Source organism: Protopterus annectens, chromosome 5.part0 (genome assembly GCF_019279795.1).
Source record: "Protopterus annectens isolate FY-2018-M chromosome 5.part0, PAN1.0, whole genome shotgun sequence".
Classification (NCBI taxonomy): Eukaryota; Metazoa; Chordata; order Ceratodontiformes; family Protopteridae; genus Protopterus; species Protopterus annectens.
The window spans coordinates 854,058,459-854,080,463 of record NC_056735.1 but is presented as its reverse complement, the minus strand read 5'-3'; the positions used below and the strand labels follow the sequence as shown (position 1 = coordinate 854,080,463).

Sequence of the window (22,005 nt, the reverse complement as noted above, 5' to 3'; positions counted from 1 at the left end):
ACAGTGACAACATTTCCTTTCTCAGGGCAGTGAGCACTGCCTACTCAAACCACACCCCCTTGACACAAACACAGAAAAAGCACTCAGCCCAGATCAGAATACGTATAAAATGCAACTGTGGGCAGAAATTAGGCTTTAAATGATCCATGAGAAAAAATAAAAATGTAAAACTATCTTATAAAAAGTATATATTTATATCTGAATAAAGCAATTAATCCTATACCTTTCCAGTGCTTTTAACTTTAAGAGACTAGAAATTGAGAGACATTCATTAAGTCTTGGCCAAGACAAAGAATTTAAATGCAGCTGCCAGGATAATTCTCTCTTTTTCAGAATATAAGGCCATGCCCCCCCCCCTTCAGACACAAATAAAATATCTAATATAATAAACTTGAAAGTATGTGCCTTATTTTGTGGAAAATAAATAGTTTTGTGGATTTCTACGTCTGGTCTGCACTGTATTTGCCTTTTATCCTTTCAACCGTATCCCCACTGTCAACTACCTAGTACTCTTTTTTGCCCTCTACCTACTTACCTGGCCAACTCTTTCCCTACCTTAACCTACTCTGCTATGCCTCACCAGTAGAGAATACTGAAACCTTAAACTGGATACTCTCATGTACCCCATCCAGTACTGTTAAGCTTGTATCCCACAGTGCTTTCACCTGATCTATGTCAACCACGTCCCTGATATGTTAACCTAAACTAAGTATGAATAATATGTTACTTGTCAATGTTAAGTTACTTGTCTATGTTAAGTTTGTTACTTTCTATGCATTTTACCACCTATGTATTCCTTGTAATAATTGTATGAATTTTACTGTGGAATTTTTCTCCCTGGGGCCTCCGCTGAAAATGGACATGCATCCAGTCAGATTTTCCCGGTCAGCAAATGTAAAATAAATAAAATCAAAATAAGTAATAAAAAAGATAACACTTTCACACAAAAGTATGCATCAAAGGACTTTGCATGCTTTTCTGTTAAAGCAGCCATCATCCTAAGGTTAGCTTAATAAGAGGAGTCTCTACAGCAATACACAGTCTATTTTGGCAGTTGTAGTACTGTGTCAGCCTTTATTATTTTAACAGGATTATTTTAGGGACTGAAACTGTTGTCATTGTGAAATGCAGCAAGTTCACTTGCTTGCCATTGTTTATGTCTTCTGTTTCTTTCAAAAATGCTTTCTAGGTTTTACTGTACTTTATCGACAGTATTTTGCAGTGTATTGTTAAAGGATAGAAGAAGATCAGTTTGGCCATTCCATAAACTGTAACTAAACTAAACTAAATATGATTTTCAATCTCAACATAGCCGACTGAAAACTGCACTCGATTTGAAGGAGAAATAATTACTTTTGGGGGGGGGGGGGCAAAGCCATCCACAGTGCTTGAGCAGGGTGGTAGATTATTGCAGCCCCTTGTTACTGTAATCAGTTCTGATGTTTTTGCAACTGATAGCATTCCCCCAGTACCCTATCAGTGACCTAGAGTTTGAAAGAAAGCTCTCATGTAACCCAATTGTTAGAATCTAATTCAGCACAGTGTCCAGTTCCTATCCGTGTCTTTGTAGCGCATGCGAATAAATTTGTGAAATACTACAGCACTTGACAATATACTGTAACTTTGTCTCTGCATTCTTTTTCGAGTACACTAAATTTCTGTATGAATAGTCGCAGCTGGGAATCCACATTTCATTTAGTTTAATAACCATTGTAGTAACAAGCTCATTAGATCCTATTTGAACTCTTCCTTACCAAAATGACTAGATTTACAAACCTTAGTGTTGTGCTGGGAAGTTACAAAGCTTTAAGTGTTTTGCTGGGAAGTGCTTCTTCTCTGCCGTGGTATAATTGCAGTTTGCAATGTTACAGTGTATGTGGTTGTGCATACTCAAAGCCACACGTTTCCTCCAACTACTTGAACTCTAGTCATGTGGATTAGATAAGCAGTGAGCAAATGTTAGCATTCATTGTACTCAAATGCATTTTTTTTTGGTTTGTCTCCTTTGTAGGTACTCAGATAAGCTGTTTTTCTCCAAGCAGCTTCTCATGGCGACAAGCCATGTATATTGATTCCTTTTGTTGGGCTGCCTTACAGCAGAAGCATTTAGTGACCAGCGATTCAGGAAGAATTCCACTGTGGCTTCACAAAGTAAGTGATAATGCATTTATTTTAATCTACCAATATTGCACTGCCAGTGACAGTGGTAGCTTTTGTCTGATGTCTGCATATGTAGCCAGTTTGGCCAGGTTACTACACTGATCACTTCATAAAACTATAACTGGCCTCCGAAAATTGTATCATTCTGTATGCACGTCAAGAATATGTGTCTGTTGTTGTGGTTCTTGTTTAGTAATGAATTTCTGTGATCTCAAAGACTTTAGGACACTAAGCTTGTCCTTTACCATTACCTTGTTGTGGTGATGAGATGAAGCTATGAGCAGTACCATAAATGGCCACCAAGATGAGCAGATCATGGCAGAAATATCAGACTAAATGTGGTCCTCTGGAGAAGGTAATGGCAATCCATTCAAGTATTTTTGCTAAGAAAATCCTATAAACAAAAACATATCATAATAGAAGCTAGTAAAGATTCTATGAAAATACCATGTAGCTGAGGTTTCAAATGTTGAGTTTTATGAGAATCATATACTAATTTAAGTAATGTATTGTTCAGTAAATGCAAAAAAGTGGCACGGTTTTACAGTATTCAATTTCTTTTTCCCTTTCCTCCATTACTGAACACTATGGAGGTTTGATGTCATACAGTCAGGCAGCAGTTTTGAGTTTTGTAATCACTTCTCTTTTCAAATTTTTTCAAATGTGACAGATTTAAAACACATTTACAATGAAGAGATAGATTTGATACGTACTTCTGACATTGTGGGTTCTTTAGTCAATTAAGATTGATGTGCTCAGACCTCAAGTGTTGCAAGGCCTCCAAAGTACTGATACTAAAGCAAGGAAAACTTGATAATCTATCAGACATGCAGTCATGCAGCATCTGAATGCTTCAAATGTGGACTTCCCTCAACCTCATTGTTGCTGTGGGAAAGTTTGTGGTGTAGGTACCTTCTGTGTAGGTTTATAGGTTCATAGGTGTGTACTAGGTGATGACCACAAGGGCCTTTTTAAGCTTAGCAATGACTCCCAAATCTCTGACAAATTCTGATACCCTTGATAAGTGTAAACTGGAGCTTGGGAGATGAAACATTTACAAGCAGGGGCCTGTGAGATGAACCATTTACAGGCTACCTTTGTCCAGTAGAGACATAGGTGCCAAACCAGGGATGAACTTCCTGTTACTCATCCAGTGAATTGAGTTAAGAACAAATTCTGCTTCACAAGAATGGGGAGCCTGTTTCAGAGAAGGGGTAGTCTCGGGAATACATATCTGTCTCTCCAGCAAGTCTTATTTATATCAAAGGCAAGGTTTAAGTCTTTAGAATGGGTTATTCTTGTGCTGTTTGTTTTACAGATCTGCAGGAGGTCCATCAGGGTGGGGTCTGACAGTGTCTGGTATGCCAAGCATAGATCTCCCCTCAACAGTCTGTAAAAGACAGAATACAGAGATAAGGCTTTCAGGTGGTCTGCGTAGGACATGCTACTTACACCCTGTATTCTTTTTGTGAAGAACCAATGTGGACTTTCCAATTGTTGTATATACCTGGTTAGGTACATACCACAGGGGGCATTGTACTTAATAATAGGTCTGATGAATGCCAAATACAGTGGAACAATGACTTCTTTGGACTTAGATGCCATAGCTTTGTTTATAAGTTGTGCAACATAGAATGATTTCCTTACTACTGTAGCCACATGATGGTCAAAGGGTAGATTACTGTCTATGTGTGTCCCTAAGTCCCTGACTACTGTGTCAGCTCTAAGGGGTGTGTTATCAATATGATAGTTACACGGGGTGGGTGACTTCCCAAAGGATACTATTATGCATTTCTTGGCATTTTGTTTTTAGTCCATGGCTCTGACACCAGTTGTTTGCCTGTGACAGCCCTTCCTGGAGAACATTAGTGTTGGTGCGGGATTCTGTGACTGCTCCTAATTTGCAGTCATCTGCAAATTTAGTTATCCAGAGGCCCTTACATTGGCCTTGACTTAGAGAGGTAAATTCCAAAAAGGAGTGGTCCCAGGACCACTTGGGACTGACCTCTTTATAGAGGTGGACTCCCTAATTCTTACTTCCTGGGTCATGTCTATGAGCAGCTCTGTATCCACGGGGTGACATATGCATTTATACCTAAACTCTAGTTTGTCAGTACTGCCTGAATGGGGTATTGTGTCAAAAGCCATGGCCAGGTCAAGGTAGGCAGTGTGAACCATTTTGCCCTCATCTGTTGCTTCGATGACCTTCTCAAAGAAGTTCAACAGTTTGAGTAGGCATGACCTGCCCTTAATAAAACTAAACTGGGTTGGGTGCGATGTTTGGAGGTTTCCTATGACATTAATGATCATGTATATTGTATCTCAAACAATGACAGGATTTTACAACAAATTGTGATATAAATTAATTGAGGGATGCATTTTCTCTAGCTGAAAGAGCTATTTAAGATTGTCCTTAAAAGTAAAATATGTAATTGCATCCATCTTCGAGGTGTGCATTCTTATCCAAGTAAAGTTTTTCCTTGAAGAATTTTTATATTTTGCTGTCATCCTTTTCTAGTTAGACACATGGTATCCTTGGCCTTGGTATAGTTTGCTGAAACCTGAAAAAATGTATTTATTTGCTCTTGCTTGCTGTGACATTTGTTGCACTTTCATTTGAGACAGCTCTCCTAAAAATCTGTATCTTTTTAAATCTAAATGTAATGAGCTATCACAGCTGTTTGGGAGTACTAGTGATACTAATCTGCCAGTCATATATTTTCCCTTTACTGACTGTTTGTAGCTTTCTGGTAAAATGTGTATGAACTTTTACAGTGCTTCTGTAACTGCGTTTACTGTATGTGCCACTCTGCTTTCAATGGACTTGGAAAGGGAAAGGTGTACTGTGGACTGAACAATATTTGCAGCTTAAATTTAAGCATATAAACAAAGTCTCATCCTCAGTCCAAGCTGTTTCACCTTCTACTTGAAGATGATATTCATACTAGAAGTATATGGAGTTCCTTATCTATGTTTGTCAAAAAAAAGAAGTTATGTTCTTACCATAACGTTCCATGTGGAGTGTTCATCTTGCCTTTGTTCTTACATAAAACTGAATCGGGACCGCTAGCAAAGCTTTGCATCCAGAAGAAGCTCGAGACCAACCTACCTCCCACAATTCCCTCTGCCTTTACCTCAGATCTAGTTTGCAAAACAACACCAAATCCAGCAACAACAATGTAAATATCCAAGAATACATACATATACACAAGGAGAGACCACTAGTGGGAGACAAACAGACCAGACATCTAAACTGGACATTCTTCCTGACCTGAGGGATGTAAGAACAAATGAACACTCCACATGGAACGTTATGGTAAGAACATAACTTCTTTATGTGAGAGTGTTCAATCTCGCTTGTTCTACACATGGGTAGCCCTAGCTCCGTGACCCTGAGAGACTCACGGAAGAACTTTCCTGAGCACAGTGGAACCAAATGTTGCTCTGTTCCTGGAAATCCTATCCACTTTATAATGAGTGATGAACGTATGTGGTTTAGACCAAGTGGCGGCCGCACAAAATAGTGTCCAAAGGCAGGCGAGCCGCATGAGCCAAAGATGTAGAAACTGATCTAGTAGAATGTCCTTTTGGTTTGGTGGGCAAACTCTGACTAGAAGCAGCATAAACAAAGGTAATACAATCAGTTAGCCATTTGGAGAGAGTACGCTTCGTCACTGCCATGCCCTTTTTGTTGTCCGCAAAGGCTATAAAGAGTTGGTCTGCTTTCCTATGATCTTTAGATGTTATGTGATCCTATCTCGCCTACATTCTCACTGATGGGTTGGGCCCCGATCCTCGCTCTCCGACTGACATGCTTGCTAGCTATAAGGCGAGGCCTAATTGGGCTGACTATCTTTATCCCAGGATGCACCACCACTAATCCCCTAGATCGCTTGCCGCTTACAGAGAGCTTGGTGGTCCCAACATTGGCTGGGCTAAGTACTATATATATATAGTCTTTTCCTGTCAGTATTTGCTTCTTTTAAACCCAAAAGCTGTTTTAACGGCTATTCTTTGTGTACAAGTGTGTTTCTGGCAGTTTGATTGAATTTTTAGTATAATTTCCTGTCAGAGAAGGTTCCTACCGTTTGAGTTAGAGGGTCTTGACCTCCTTGTCCTTCTTTCTCACATTCTGTGTGTAAAAAAAAAAAAAAAAGTTAAAGTTAAAGTTTCAGTTTAAATATTTTGAGTTAGTGGCATACTTATTTGTTCCTGTGTGTCAAACCCTTAAGTTTACTGTTGTGGTCTGTTTTTGTAGGACTATGTCTTGTGGGTTCAAAATGTCCTGGCAACATCTGCAGGAATCGTGCAGTGTATGCCATGCTTTCCTCAGAGTCCTCCAGGAGAGGAAAACAAATTAATCCTCAAAGGATTAACTGCTTCTTTCGAGGAGGCTTTATCTTCCTCCTCAAGCCTTCTTCGAGGCTTTATCTTCTCTCTCCCTTCCCTCCACTGATATTGGAGCGATATAAATCGGCTCTCAGACTCTTCCCCCCTCGAGAGAAAAGGCACCGAGGGGACCGAGGAAATCAGAAATCGGTTTGGGCCCGATCGGTATCCTCGAGATCATCCAGGATGTCTGAAAGATGGTTTCATGGTCCACTCCCTCTGTACTTCCTCCTCCAACAGCCATTGGAGCAGGTGTTGGTGGAACCAGTGGAGGTGTGTTAGGTCCGCCCCTTGCTCCGCTCCCTCGCTGGGAGGCTTGGGATTGATGCCTCTTGATCTTGTCCGGGGCGGGCCGTCCACTCACTGTCGTACAGGGGGAGGGGACCTTCAGGATTTTTGGTCCTTCAGGGCTATGAGGAGTGCTCTCCTCCTGGAGGTCCTTCTGAAGCCTCTTCGAAAGACCTCCCCAGAAAGAGCAAGAGGAAGCATGTTGACTCCCCTGATGAGTCTTTGACATCTGACACCGATCTCGATGATGCAGACCTAAAACAACAACAAATTTCTTCGGCCCCCCCAGATAGAGAGTTCCTTACGAAAGGTGTGGCTGTGGATGCTATGGTGGTGGCATCTGCTACCCAGCAAGATGTAGCAGAGGCTTACGCGTCCATCCTCCTAATAAGGAGTCTAGGAGCATGGATCGGCACGTAGCGCACACCCGCAGTTAGCGGCCTTTTTTCTCTGAGGTCTCTGAACTACCTGACGACTTTACGAGATTCCAGAGGATCTGATTAAGGAGCTATCTGATACCCTCTTAGGTAACCTGCCTGAGGAGCTGGCCCAGACGGTTGGTTCTCAGCTGGCTACGATGTCGTCCATTTTGAACTCGGCCCATGAGGGCTCATTCAGAGCGGCCCGAAGAGGATAGAGCGGCGCGGTACAGGCATTGCTCTCGGAGACAAGCCCTGGTCCGCGCCTGTCGTTTTTTTGAGAGGCCTTCAGTCTCTTCATTCGCCCCGCTTTTGGGTCCTGGGAGACAAAAGCCTGGCTCCCTGTGTCGACGGGAGGCCTTTCAGTCTTCATTCAGCCGCCGCCTTTTGATTGAACCCTGTTTGGGCCTAAGGTGAAGGACACACTTACCTGCTGTGAACAGGAGGGTAAGACTCTGACTGCGGATCACCAGGGACATGGGTGCTTTTGATATCGCTTGAGGTTACCATCCCATTCTGTTGCCCCCTCAGTCTCAAGAAGTCCAAATTCTGGTCACTTTACAAACCATTCTCCCATTGTTGGAGAAAGGTGTTTGGATGTGCTCCATAGACCTCATACTACCATCAAAAATACGCCGAGCGTCAGGAGACATGGCGGCAGCCCTGAGAGGCAGTCATTTTTCAGTTCGCCGGCTGCCCTTTGGTCTCACCACAGGGTGTTCACCAAATGCTTGGCAGTAGTGACTGCTCACCTGAGAAGTCTAGGATTCCAGGTGTTTCCGTTACCCTGAGCTGGCTCTAAAAAACTGCCCTCAAGCAAGCATCTACATCTACTGCAGCCACAATATCACTGGGCAATTCCTTGGAATCACCTTCAATTGGCCAAAGTCTGTGTTAAGGCCATCTCAAAGAATAAGATTCATAGGGTAGAGATAGATTCAAACCAGATGCGGGTCTATCTACCTGCAGACAGAATTCAGACCATTCAAAATCGTCCAAAGCCCCAGCCAGAATGGTTCTACAGTTCTGCTAGTTCCCTTGGCAAGGTTACACATGAGAATCCCCAGTGGCTTCTTTCAACTCAGTGGTCCTTTCCAGGAACTCCTCTCAATCATCATCTAATATGGGATCACAGATCTTCAAGCGGGACCTGCGGTGGCATCAACATCCTAGAAATGAGGGCAGTAGTTCACTCAGACAACATGTCAGTTGTCTGGTACCTGAACAAACAGGAGGGACCAGATCCTATCCTCTTTGCAGAGAAGCGATGAGAGATTGGGAATGGGCAGTCTCTAGTGGCTACTCACATACCGGCAAATCCAATGTCATAGCCGACAGGTTGAGCAGAACCATCCTCTCTCCTCACGAATGGTCTCTGAATATGACATTACAAGGCAGATTTTTCAGCGAATGGGAGTTACTGCTTTATGCCTTCCTCCAGTTCCTCCTCTCAGAGAGAGGATTCAAAAGGCATCTCTCTTAGGCAGCAAGATGATCTTAATTGAAGTGTGGTTTCCCTACCTGAAACATGCTCTGGAAGGTCCATGGTTCCTGGACCAGGTCCCAGACCTACTGATTCATCAGTCGGGACTACTACACACATTAAAATTGGCGGCCTGGCTCCTCTTCCGACTATAGTCAGGAGACATGCACTGGATCCAGATGTGGTGCACATATTGTCTTCAGCCCACAAGTCGGCCTCTTAAGAAACTGTATTCTAGCAAATGGAAAAGGTTTGCTATCTGGGCTCAACTCCGGACCCCTGTTCCATTTCTACTCAGAAGTGGAAGTGCTCAAATTCCTGACCTCAATCAAGGCTCTGGGCTCAACTCCGGGCCTGGACCTCATTTTCTCACCCTGTGGAAGCAAGTACCAGACTTCTTTTCTTGCTCTGTTTCTACCATCAAAGTACAATTGGCAGCGATTTCTAATTTTCATGAATCCATAGACCCACCTTTAATGAGCAACAGGTTGTGTAAGACCTTCTTGAAAGGTGCTGCTTTATTAAGACCTCCGATTTCTCATCCTGCACCTCCATGGGATCTCGATATAGTATTACGTGCCCTGATTTCTTCCCTTTGAACCGGCAGCTACTTGTGATCTAAAGTTTCTATCATGGAAGACAGCCTTCTAGTGGCGATTACTTCCAGCCAGGGTTCAGAACTTCTTTCAAGCTTGTCAGTGAAACCCCATACTTGGTTTTTCATACAGACAGTATCCAGAGACCAAATCCTTCCTAAAGTCTGTTCTTTTATGCTTGCAACAGTCGTTAGAGCTCCCAGTTTTTACCAAAATACCAATAAAGCGGAGTTTATTTTCCACACACTAGATGTCCACAGGCAGTTTTACTTTTTTATTTGACAGGACCAAACAATCAAGAGAGAGAGATTGTGTGTGTGTCCTTTTTGAAAAACAAATTAGACAATCGTCACAAAGGTCACTATTGCCAAATGGATCAGGGACTGTATTATATTTATTCTAACAAAGAGCTTTCCACCTCTGTCAAGGCTCATTCTACAAGGGCTATGGCTACTTGGTAGCATTTCATTCTAAGCTTGCTATTGGTGACATTTGTGCTGAGGCTACATGGTCTTACCTTCATTTCTCACTACAAATTAGATGTGGCATCTAGAGGACGAGCTTCATTTGGTTCCACAGTGCTCAGGAGTGTTTTCCAATGAGCCATTAGGTGCTAGTCCCATCAGTCAGAATGTAGGCGAGATAGATCACATAACATCTTTTAGTTATGTACTCACCATAACTTCAGATGTTTGGGATCCATCTCCCTTCCCCTTCCTTGGAGATCAGAGGATATCAGAAGGTCCGAATCCTGTTGTTTCATCTTGAAACATCTAACAATGTTATATAAACAAGCTGTGCATGTGTGCATGAATGCGGACAAACAAGATCTGGGGGATTAGTGGTGGTGCATGAACCCATCAGTCAGAATGTAGGCGAGATGGATCCCAAACATCTGAAGTTATGGTGAGTACATAACTAAAAGTTCTATCTAGGTAGAATCTGAGTTGTCTATGAACATCCAACCTGTGCAACATATATTCCAGCTTATTGGAATGATTTTTGAAAAATGTGGGAAGCTCAATGGATTGATTAATGTTGTTAACTGAACAAACCTTAGGGAGGAAAGAAATTAAATATGGCTGTTTAATGGAGAGAGCTTGAAGTTCGATACTGTTTGAAGTGATAGCTACTAGGAAGAGAGTTTTCCAGGACAAGAACTTTAAGGAACAGGAAGAAGCTGGTTCAAAGGGTGGTAACATTAGTTGGGATAAGAGGAGGTTTAGATTCCAAGGAGCCAGAGGAACCTAACCTGGTCTAAGATGAAAGAAGTTTTCAAAAGGCTTTACAAAGCCTATGAGCCATAACCATTCTCTCCTACATGAAAGTTAGAAATAGCAGCCAACTGAACCCTCAAGGTGGCAGTAGAGGCTCCTTGGTGAAACAGCATGGATAGGAACTCTAAAACCTTGTTTAGCGGGCTATTAGATCTAAATGCTGTGCAGTCGCTTAGTAGACAAAACATTTCCACTTACTGGTGTAAATTTTTGTAGTGGAAGCCTTATGAGATGCTACTAGAATGGACAAGGCCAGAATACAGTCCTTTCTAGATCTTTGGCTTTTCTGAGGGGGTACAGGGGCAAAGTAGTTTCTGCATTTGGTGTTCAACTCTGCCCATTGCCAAATTCTCATGGCCTCTCTGCACAACTGGTAAGACTTGCTTCCTCCTTGTTTGTTTATGTAACAAACTAACATGTTGTCCATTAGAACTGCAATTAATTAATTTAGCTCAATTCTAAAAAATTAAGAATTAAAGCACCAATGGGTTAAAAATTCATAATATATAGCCACTCAATCTCCAAATATAAAACATAAACCACAAACAACAGCCTGACACTTATAGAACCACGGCTGCCTTCAAAAATACTATATAAACTTGCTTTAAACTATGACTACCTCACCTTCGATCCTATATTCTCAATCTAGCAAAATATAAACATTTAATAGGATTGAACAGTATATATGTATATATATATATATATATATATATATATATATATATATATATGTGTGTATAAAGTACATCTAATTATTTACCAAACAAACAACAAAATAGAATAAAAAACAACCTAGCCAAGCGTAACATATTAAAAAAATAAATGACATAAACAATAGTCAATATGTTCTCTGGCTTTCATACACATAAAAATACAACCAATGTTACATCTTTGATTTACCATCACTTGCGTATTATTTAAAAAAAAACACCATCTCATTCCAAGGCGAACCACTTGATGTTAAGTTGTCAATCTCGCCTTCATTCTTGCTGGATGGGTTCGGAGCCAATCCTCGGCTCCGACTCGGCACTTGCTAAGCTCAAGAGTCACTTCCACCAGCTCGAGGCAGCTCCATATCCCATGATGCAAGGCGGAGATTACCCAGATCTCGTTTGCCGCTTCGCTCATGAGGTAACTTTTTACCAGCTCCTGGTAAGTGAATTTTTCTACCTTTTTTTCTGAGACTTTAGTCCACCCCAGTACTTTATATTTATATACATATTACTTTGTTAACTTCCCGATTCACTTAGCCCTATTCCTGTTAATGTCCCGTTCCCTTTATTCATATTTTTGCTAGTCGGGCCTTAGGTCTTTACCCCTCCTATATTTTTCCTGTCAGGGTTTGTTTGGGTGTGCCTGTGTGTTTTTTCCCTGTACTTGGTTTTGTTAATCTAGTTTAATTTTTGGACTGACTGTGTAATGTGTGTGTGATTAGGTACTCAGTCATGTCTAAAGAGGCTAGGGTCTCAGGCTTCAAGAAGTGTGACTCATGCTGTCAGAAGATGTCTCTGACAGACGGTCACACTTCTTGTATTTATTGCCTGGGACCTCTACACCTGCAAGACTCCTGTGCTATTTGCCACTCCTTCAGCCAGAGAGTCCTGCAGGAACATAGAAATAAACTTATTCTCAGGGGCTTATTAAAGCCTGAGAGCTCCCCGGCTAAGTCCGGCACGGGGAAGCCCTCAAAGCCTCCCAAGGCCCAGGCTTCAGTGTCCAAGCCTTCAGCCTTGGCTCCGACTCCCTCGGAGTCGAGATCGGCTCCGGCTGGAGCTGATCCTTCCTTCTCTGAAGGTTCGGTATCGGCGCCGATACTCTTGCTTCCATGCCTGTGTCGGCTCCGGCTGGAGCCGACACATCTCTGACCCAGCTCGGAGCTGACAAGTTGTCGGCTCCAACTGGAACCGAAGGTTCTTCGGCTCCGATGGCTCAGTCGAGAAAGAGATCCAGATCTCCGTCGCTGGAGTCTATTCATTCGGCTCCGGCCTCTCCCTTACTTTTGGAGCGGAGCCATCGGAGTCGATCCTCAAGGTCTTCCAGACTCTCAGACCATGATTTGGAGAGAGTGGTGAGTAGACTGCTGAAATCACAGGCACTGGCCCAGATACTTCATAGCCCGTCTCAGCAGACGACCGCTATTCCACACCCTCCAGAAATTCCTCCTTCGACTCTCCTTCAGAGCTCGGAGCCGGAGCTTATTAGAACTGTGACTGTTGGTGCTTCGGAGCCGATACCACTCCTTTCGGCTCCGTCGTCTTCGACTCCTATCTCCTTCTTGAGACCATCCTTGGAGGGATCCGGTCATCGGGCTTCCCTTGTCGGTTCCGGGGGGTGGGCGAGTGGTATCGGACCCTTGTCCGACCCCCGTTCTCCCCCTCGGAGCTTCAGCTTTGGTAAGCTCAGCACCAACATCTGCTTCGGAGCCTTCCCTTTCGGTGGGGCCGGGGATTCCTGTTTCCTCGGGCGGAGCTCTCGGTCCTCCCGGGAGGGAGCCTTGAGGTGATGAGGAGTGTACTAGCCCCCGAGCTGAGTCAACAGTCGGTCCCTTTAGCTCCTCCCTCTTCAGTGCCTGTAGATATCTCTTCCCACTCTCTTGCTCCCGGACCCAGAGATCCATCGCCCCAGGTTTCCCCATTGGGAATACCTTCCTCTTCCAAGGTTTCTCCTGATCCTTCAGGGGAACCCCCACGTAAGAGGACTTGCAAGAGGAAGCATTTAGACTCACCTGAGTCTACGACATCAGATACTGACTTAGATGAGTCGGAGGGGTCCCCAAGATCCCCCTCTGAGGATGTCTCCTTTTCAGACATTCTTGAACTCCTGAAACAGAGGGGGAACTGGCCCGCCATTAACCCCTCCGAGGATGAGTCGGTATACCTGGAGGCTTTTGGATCTCGACCCTCCACCTCCTGGGTGTCTCCGCCTTTCGACCCCCTCATGGACGTGATAGCTCGAAAGGCGTGGGCATCTCCTGATTCTCTCGAAGGAGTCCCCAGGAGGCCTTCTAAATTTATCACGCCCCCACTGAAAACAGTTTCTCACCAAAGGTGTCCCGGTTGATGCCATGGTGGTGGCGGCCGCCACCAAAAAGGAACTTGCAGATCCTTCCGTACCGGTCCAGCCTCCTAACAAGGAGTCTAGGACCATGGACAGGTATGGTAAGCGGATGTTTTCCTCAGCAACCTTTGCTATGCGTTCGCTGAATTATCTATGTCACTTCACCTGACTTCAAAGAGATATCCTCAAGGAATTGGGTGAGTTGGTACAGGATCCGTCAGCTGCTGGGGCTCAAGAGAAGATTGCCTCTCAGCTGGGAATCCTAAATTCCATAACTAACTCCTCCATGCGGCTCATTTCTTATGCAGCCGATGGAGCGAGTAGAGCTGCAGGCACAGGAGTGGCTCTCAGACGTCAGTCCTGGATGCGACTTTGCAATTTTGCAAACCCCTTTAAGGCTTCCTTCACAAACTCTCCCTTCGATGGGACAACTTTGTTTGGACCTCAGGTGAAGGACACTTTGACCAGGTGCGAGCAAGACGGCAAGACTCTTTCTGCCATAGGAGTCCATTTCTCCACCCCTTCAGGGCCTTACCCCAAAGGTCAGAAGGGAGGGAAAATGTCGTTCCAAAAATCTCAAGGAGTCACGCCTGACGCACGTGGTCAGTTTACCCCCAGAGGCAGAGGGGGTCCTCAGAACCAGAGCAGCAGAGAGCCTCTCTCTGACAAGCCCTTCCAGCATCCCTGAGGTGTTGCCCAACTTCCCACCCTTGGAAGCAGTCGGGGGGAGATTGTCACTGTACCCAGAAGCCTGGCTTTCCCTTTCTCAAGACAAATGGGTACAGTCGATCATATCCGAGGGTTACAAAATACCTTTTGAGAAAAGCCCCTTCCCTCAAAAAGGATCCCTTCCAGACGTTCCACCTGGTCTAAGGGAAATTGCAAAGCTAGAGGTTTCAAAACTTCTAGAGAAAAGGGCCATCCAGCAAGTTCCAGCAGGCCATTTAGAATCCGGAATCTACTCAAGGTTCTTTTTGGTCCCCGAAAAGACGGGAGACTGGAGACCAATATTAGACCTCAGCAGACTAAACAAGTCTGTCAAAAAGACGAGTTTTCTGATGGTCACACTTCAATCGATTTTGCCCTTTCTGGACAAAGACAACTGGATGTGCTCTATAGACCTTCAGGATGCGTACTATCACATAAAAATCTGCAGACGCTCCAGAAGGTTTCTCCGCTTTCGGTTGGGGAACAGTCATTTTCAATTCAGAGCCCTGCCCTTTGGTCTCACCACAGCCCCCAGAGTGTTCACCAAATGCATGGCAGTGGTCACGGCTCACCCGAGACGTCAGGGATTCCAGGTGTTTCCGTACCTAGACGACTGGCTCCTCACAGCCACCACCAGGCATCAACTTCTGCAGGCCAGGGATTACACTCTACGTCTCTGCAGCCAGTTAGGGATTTCTGTCAACTTCGAAAAGTCTTCCTTATCGCCTTGCCAATCTATTACCTTTATAGGCGCAGATCTAGACACTACTCGGATGTCAACAAATCTAACAAATCAAAGAATCCTGGATATCCAAAATCATGTTCGGATCATCCTATTCAGCAAAAAGGTACAAGCCAGGTTGGTCCTGAAAGTGTTAGGTCTAATGGCAGCTGCCATCACACTTCTTCCTCTGGCCCACTTTTACATGCGTCTCCTACAGTGGATGTTGTTTACCCAATGGTCCTTCCAGCAGTTGCCCATGCGTCACAAGATCCTTGTCACATAGATCTGCAAGAGCCACCTATCCTGGTGGATTTCTTCCCCCCTAGTCCATCAGGGCAGACCATTTGTCCCCCCGGCCCCGGTAGCCACGGTCACTTCGGATGCCTCCCTGATCGGGTGGGGGGGGGCATTATCAGGGCAGGATGGTCCATGGCACGTGGCAACCGTTCGAATACCACCTGCATATAAATGTCCTAGAGATGAGAGCAGTGCTTTTAACGTTGCAAGCCCTCAACGACTTTCTTCCTTTAGGAACTATCTCAGTTCACACGGACAACATGTCTGTAGTATGGTATATCAACAAACAGGGCGGTACCAAGTCCTATCTTCTGTGTCGAGAAGCTCTCAGACTTTGGCAATGGGCGATCTCCTCTCAGCAGTTTCTGATAGCAACGCATATCCCCGGGAAAACCAACATCATAGCGGACAGGTTGAGCAGAGCTATACTCATGCCTCACGAGTGGTCTCTCAAACAATCTATAGTGGAAGAGATTTTTCAGAAGTGGGGCCCTCCTTGCTGCGACCTTTTTGCTACACCCCAAAACAGCAAATGCCCAGACTTCTTCTCTCTCTTTCCACTTCCAGGCCATCCCCCCAGAGACGCTCTAACACAGGATTGGCCCCGGGGACTTCTTTATGCTTTTCCCCCTTTTCCGTTGATTCCTCAAGTGCTTCAGAAAGCTACTGACTTGAGAGCCAAGCTGATTCTCATTGCTCCTTACTGGCCTCGACAAATTTGGTTCCCGTTCCTTCATCGACATCTCTTAGTGCAGCCTTGGCATCTGGACCCAGTTCCAGATCTTCTGACCCACCAGTCGGGTCAACTGCACCGGTCCATTCGTTCCCTCAACCTCACTGCTTGGCTGCTCCACTTCCTTCCTTAGCCAGGCTTCCTATGATCTTTAATCCCGTTAGGGATATCATAGTAGCTTCTCTAAAGTCCTCTACCAGAAGGATTTACTCTAGCAAATGGCAGTGTTTTTCCTTTTGGGCAAGGTCTAAGAACATAGATCCCTTTACTGCCCCTATTCAGTCAGTTTTGGACTTCCTAGCTGAAATTTTTCACTCTGGTTCTTCTTCTTCCACAGTTAAAGTCCAGCTGGCAGCAATCTCGAATTTTCATGTCGGATTTGCACACCAGAACATTATGTCTCACAAACTTTGCAAAGCCTTTCTCAGAAGGATCTTCCTACTTAAACCCCTGTTAGGGATCCTCCACCGCAGTGGGATCTAAATTTAGTGCTGGCATCCTTAATACTTCCCCTTTGAACCGGCTGCTATGCTCGTTAAAATTTCTCTCTTGGAAGACACTCTTTCTAGTCGCTATTACTTGCTAGAAGGGTGTCTGAACTTCATGCTCTCTGTGTCCGTCCCCTTACTTGGTCTTCCACAAGGATAGAGTATCTTTGAGAACTAATCCGTCCTTTTTGCCCAAGGTTGCTTCTAAGACAAATTTAAACCAATCTATTGATCTTCCAGTATTTTTTCCCAATTATTCTGACAGGGCGGAACAAAATTGCATTGCCTAGATGTTCATCGCCAACTCAGATATTACTTGGACAGAACAAAGCAATCTAGAAAGTCTGATCAGCTTTTTCTTTCTTATGCTGAAAATAAGAAAGGTCTCCCTGTTTCTAAGGTGACCTTATCCAGATGGCTGTCTTCCACTATTTCTTACATTTATCAGCTTAGGGGCAAACAGCTGATCTCAATACCAAAAGCACATTCTACCAGAGGCCTAGCCACATCTACAGCCTTTCAGGCTAGACTACCCTTAGACACTATTTGTGCAGCAGCCACTTGGGCCACTCCTCATACCTTTGTCTCACATTACAAATTGGATTTGGCCTCCAGGGACAGGGCGAGTTTTGGTTCCACAGTTCTCAAGAGTCTGTTCCATTGAGCCACCCAGGATAGAGGTGCTAGGGATGTGTCCCATCCAGCAAGAATGAAGGCGAGATTGACAACTTAACATTTAGAAGTTATGTACCTACCATAACGTTCCATGTTAGTTGTCTTCTCTCGCCTTCTTTCTTGCGTCCCTCCCTCCTGTCCCCCTAGCCTGGACAGACTTTGAACTATCCTCTTCTCTGGGAGATTTCCCCCTTGGACACCAGTTAGCTCTGCACTTAGTTACCTGGGTTCTCCTTACAGTTTTTTCTCAGGTTAGTTGTTCTTCTTCCCTTGGGGGAGATAGTAGGTATTTTTTCCTCTAGCGACCAAACGAGATCTGGGTAATCTCCGCCTTGCATCATGGGATATGGGGCTGCCTCGAGCTGGTGGAAGTGACTCTTGAGCTTAGCAAGTGCCAAGTCGGAGCCGAGGATCAGCTCCGAACCCATCCCGCAAGAAAGAAGGCGAGAGAAGACAACTAACATGGAACGTTTTGGTAGGTACATAACTTCTAATTTGTTTACACATTATTAAACTATATGACATGCATTTAGTATACCTACTCACTACCTTATTATGTGCATATTGTTGCTACCTACGCAAGCATTTAATTCTTAATTTTTTGTTGCAGCTTGCCGTTTACTCATTTTTGTTTGTGGTTTCTAGTCTTTTATTTACGCTTTTAACAAGTTTAAAGCTGGTCATATCAAACTGATAATTAAACAATGCTACAGGCTCATTAAAACATCTTTTGATGTTTTTTCCAGTAGAGATAAAGATGTTTTGATTAGGCCTTATACATCTATCACATTCACCCAGTAATAGAGTATCACGGCTTTTTTTGGCACTGAGAGACTCTCAGAATAAGCTTAAGCTCATTCAGAAAAATGTCATGAGACAGTTAGGGTGCCTTTTATTTATCCCATTGTGACAGACTCAAAATATCTTTCCCTGTTTTCATTAAGTTACAGATTACTCAAAGATGATTTAATTTTGGTTCACAACTGCTAATAAGATAAAGTCCTGGCAGCAACTCTGGGTACTGAGTTGGCAATTCTAAGTGACAACACAAAGAACAGCAACTTTATGGTTAGTTTACCCACTGTCAGCCCTATGCTGAAAAGGTCTTTCTTGCACCACAGGACACGGAGGCTATTGAACTACCTACCAATATGTATAAGATGTATTGCTTATTTATATACATTTAAGGGGGCCTAAATGATCAGTGGTATAAGAATAATGCATTTGGATCATGATCTACAGTAAATGGCCTGTGTATGTCCTGAGTTTGTATATAGTATTACTGAATTGAATGATAGTGTGTTTGGGATTAGCAGTACTGCCTGCCACAGACTCCTGGAACATCTAGAAGCAGTGCACAGTTAGATTTTATGGGAATCAGGTTTTGTTGTTATTCTTCCTTACCCGGATCATTCGTCTCCTGACTGTAACTGACTTCCTGATTTCCCAACATTGCTGGCCACTTGCATGTGATGATGCACAGTCTCAGGACACAACGTGGCCTGTGCAAAGAGTCCTGTAGAGTTAGTTACATCTTGGGCCAGATCCATGATATGGTGCTTCATTATAACATTTGTACAGGGCACTGAGGGTGCAGTACAGAAATATGTATTTGCATTCTCTTCATCATATGTGCTGTTTTGTAGAATCTCACATTGATGCCTTTTTTTCATGGTAGTGTGCAGAGGTGGATGCTTCTAGTTGTAGAAAATTGAGTTAGTGAAACACAGATAGATTACCACATTTGAGCTTCATGGTGGTTGGAACCTTCACAGTGTATGCTCCCATTTAAAAACAGAATCACCATAATGCTCATTACAACAAAGGTGGAGATTAATGTCATCATGTAAGGAGGCAGAGATAGTTTTCAGTCACTGATCATAGCACAGTTCTGTATTTCCCCATTACGGAAACATAACAGCTCAAGAATGCAGTTGCTTATGTGCCGTTGTTTACTTTGTTTGTATAAGTTCCAGGGGTATGGAGTGTAGGGTTGCCCCCATTTCATTTTCCGTCTTTACCTGTATATTCATCTTTTTGTTTTGGAGGTCCTGACATTTCAGTAGGAAGCCATTGTTATATCAACCCCAGCATTACAAAGTATTGGAAACATTACAAACCCTTCCAGTAAACACAAGCACCTCCTGTACTTAGTAGAAACTGTACCTATAACAGCAATAACTTCTTCAGTTATACAAACATACTCAACACCATAAACAAGAAAAGATTAACTGTGACAGATAAAACACTTCGTCTGGACTAGGCAGTGAAACTGCCATAAGTTTAAAAAGGGAAGGAAATAAGAAAGAATATTACAAAATAAAGGTAAAAACAATGTCAGGGTTTGGATTTTTCCCTCCTCCCAGCCATTTGGTTATGTATATAATAGACAGTTGCACTACTACATCTCAAGTGTGTAACATATGAACAGAGTAAGTTTTGCACTTGAGATTCCATTAACATATGTATCAGTAATCTCAGATTATTATAGGAAAAAATCTGCAACCTTTCAGGCAGGAATTCTGCAACCTGACACATCTTTTACCAGTGTCAGTCACTCACAACAGGAAAATGGTAAGACATTTAGGAAACATTTCACTTTCACCACCTTCCACCTTACAATATGCAGTCTTTGCCCAGTGGGAATCAAATGTGTAAGAATACATTTATTTTTATATGTAAAGTACTGGGGCATCCCAACAGAAATGTCTAGTACACAGATTATCCAGGAGGGGCCATTCAAGGGTTGATCGCCTTTATCACAAATTTTCAGACCTGGAGGAGAGGTTTTCACAGTCCCACTAGCCAGTAGTCCTGTGCTGCCTGTCAGATCTCAGACTCCCTCCTCATGTAAAATTGCTGTTTTCATCCTGTTTCCAAATGTTTTGACCTTATTCTAAATGACAGCAACAGGTCAGAATATTTTCAAACAGTCCTACTGATACTGTTACAATGCTCTTCACAACACAAATGTGGTCTGTTGTTCTAGTAGCTAAGTAAAGAAGGGAGGCCTACAGCTCTAGAAGCAACATGGCTTTTGATCTAGATGCTATATGACTTCTAGCATCAGGATATTTACTGAATGCAACTACAGAAATATGGAGAGGGGACTGGTTACACAAGCTGTTTTTTTGACTTGGAGAAAAACATTAATTTCAATCAGACTTGACCTGTTAATTCTAAGATGGACTGTTATGACAAATGTGGTAACTCCCTCTTCTGACTACAGCTGCTAGAAAAAGTAGGTATTTCAGAATCAAGGGTAACATTATCCTTTCTAATTTTTCACTTGTCACACAAGACACACTTGTGGAGCCAATGTTGTATTTTAATAAGTCACCTCCAGTGTGCCAGATGCCACTTATTTGACTATATGGATTTTTTTGCTGTATTACAGAGCTGCTGAACGCTCTATATCACTGACACATTACATGCAACAAGTCATATAAAGAGTCTCAGTTTGATTGTGCAGATATTGACTGCTGCTGAGGCCAAAACCAAAGTCATTCACTTTTGCTACTAGTTAAAACTTAAAAATGGTGCCACAGCCAGCTTTTATATACTACAGGAGGATTTCTGTTTGAGCATATAAGTCCTTTCAGATTCTTGGGTGTTTGGTAATAGAAAACTGATAAAGCTTTGTGCCGTCATGGCCATGCTTGATTTTGGCCTGCCATAAGCTGTTAGGATTGGCTAACAGGCAGCTGAAAAAAATCTGCTGGTCCTCTTAATTTGTCCTGATTTTTCAAGGATTACCCACCATTGATACATTTTCATTGCACTTTGGTGGCTGCCTGTGAAGGCTAGGTCAGACTACTCTCTATTCTGCACAAGTTAGTAATTTCTGTTAAAGTATGTAGTCTTGCTGGGCACATAATCATAACCAGGAACTTGTGTCCTAGCATATGGTTCTCTAGAATGTGCAGGAACTGAGTTTCCCTGGAAGCCCTTGAGACCAGCAGAACTATTAATGGACATTTGACACTTGCCTTGTGAAACAAGTTCCCTTACTTTGTATAAGAAATCTCTTAACATTGCTTTGCTCTGTTTTTGATTAATAACACCAACACAATCATTGTAAAGACCCATCTCCTATCCATCCTCTTATATGCTTCTCCCATCTTAACTAACCTCCGGCAAACCGACCTAAATAAAATGGACTCTTGTTACAACAAAATCGCTAAATTTACTACTGAATCACCTTATAGGTCCCATCACTGTCTGTCACTTAAGCAAGTCAACTGGTTGGAGCTACCTCATATGCTACTACTCAACCAACTATCTACTGCTCACAAACTCTACTACTTTCCCAACCTAACCCCCTGCACTACAGGAACTCATACAACCACACATCCGCACTAGAACTCTTAGATCCAGCAACCAAAACCTCATAAAAGTCATCAAGCATAGAAATGATGCTAGTAAATCCCTTTTTGCTAGCACCATTGCCAAAAAATGGAACACCCTACCAAGCCATACAAGCTCTACCACCTCCACTACTCAGTTTAAAAAAATCCTGAAAAAACATTTTCAGAATAATCGGCTATGCTCATGTCATTCACCAGGCTAACCCTTAAAAAGGTAACTCCTCTGTACCCCAACTACTCTCAGACAGTCTGTTTCATGAGTACGTAATACTGCCTCTTTTTAGGTCTTTTGAGTAGATGTCTTTTGATACTCTATACCTCAATTTTTGACTTTTGTATGAACT

The 22,005-nt window shown here is 43.3% G+C and overlaps 1 protein-coding gene across 1 annotated transcript in view; it reads left to right on the top strand.

The window, feature by feature from the left end:
* PANX1 (pannexin 1) overlaps positions 1–22,005 on the top strand; it is a 903,960-nt gene that overhangs the window by 436,936 nt on the left and 445,019 nt on the right. The window contains exon 2 of the mRNA XM_044072647.1: positions 2,012–2,151. Within this exon, the coding sequence (XP_043928582.1) occupies positions 2,012–2,151 (140 nt within the window). The remainder of the gene's footprint in view (positions 1–2,011; positions 2,152–22,005) is intronic.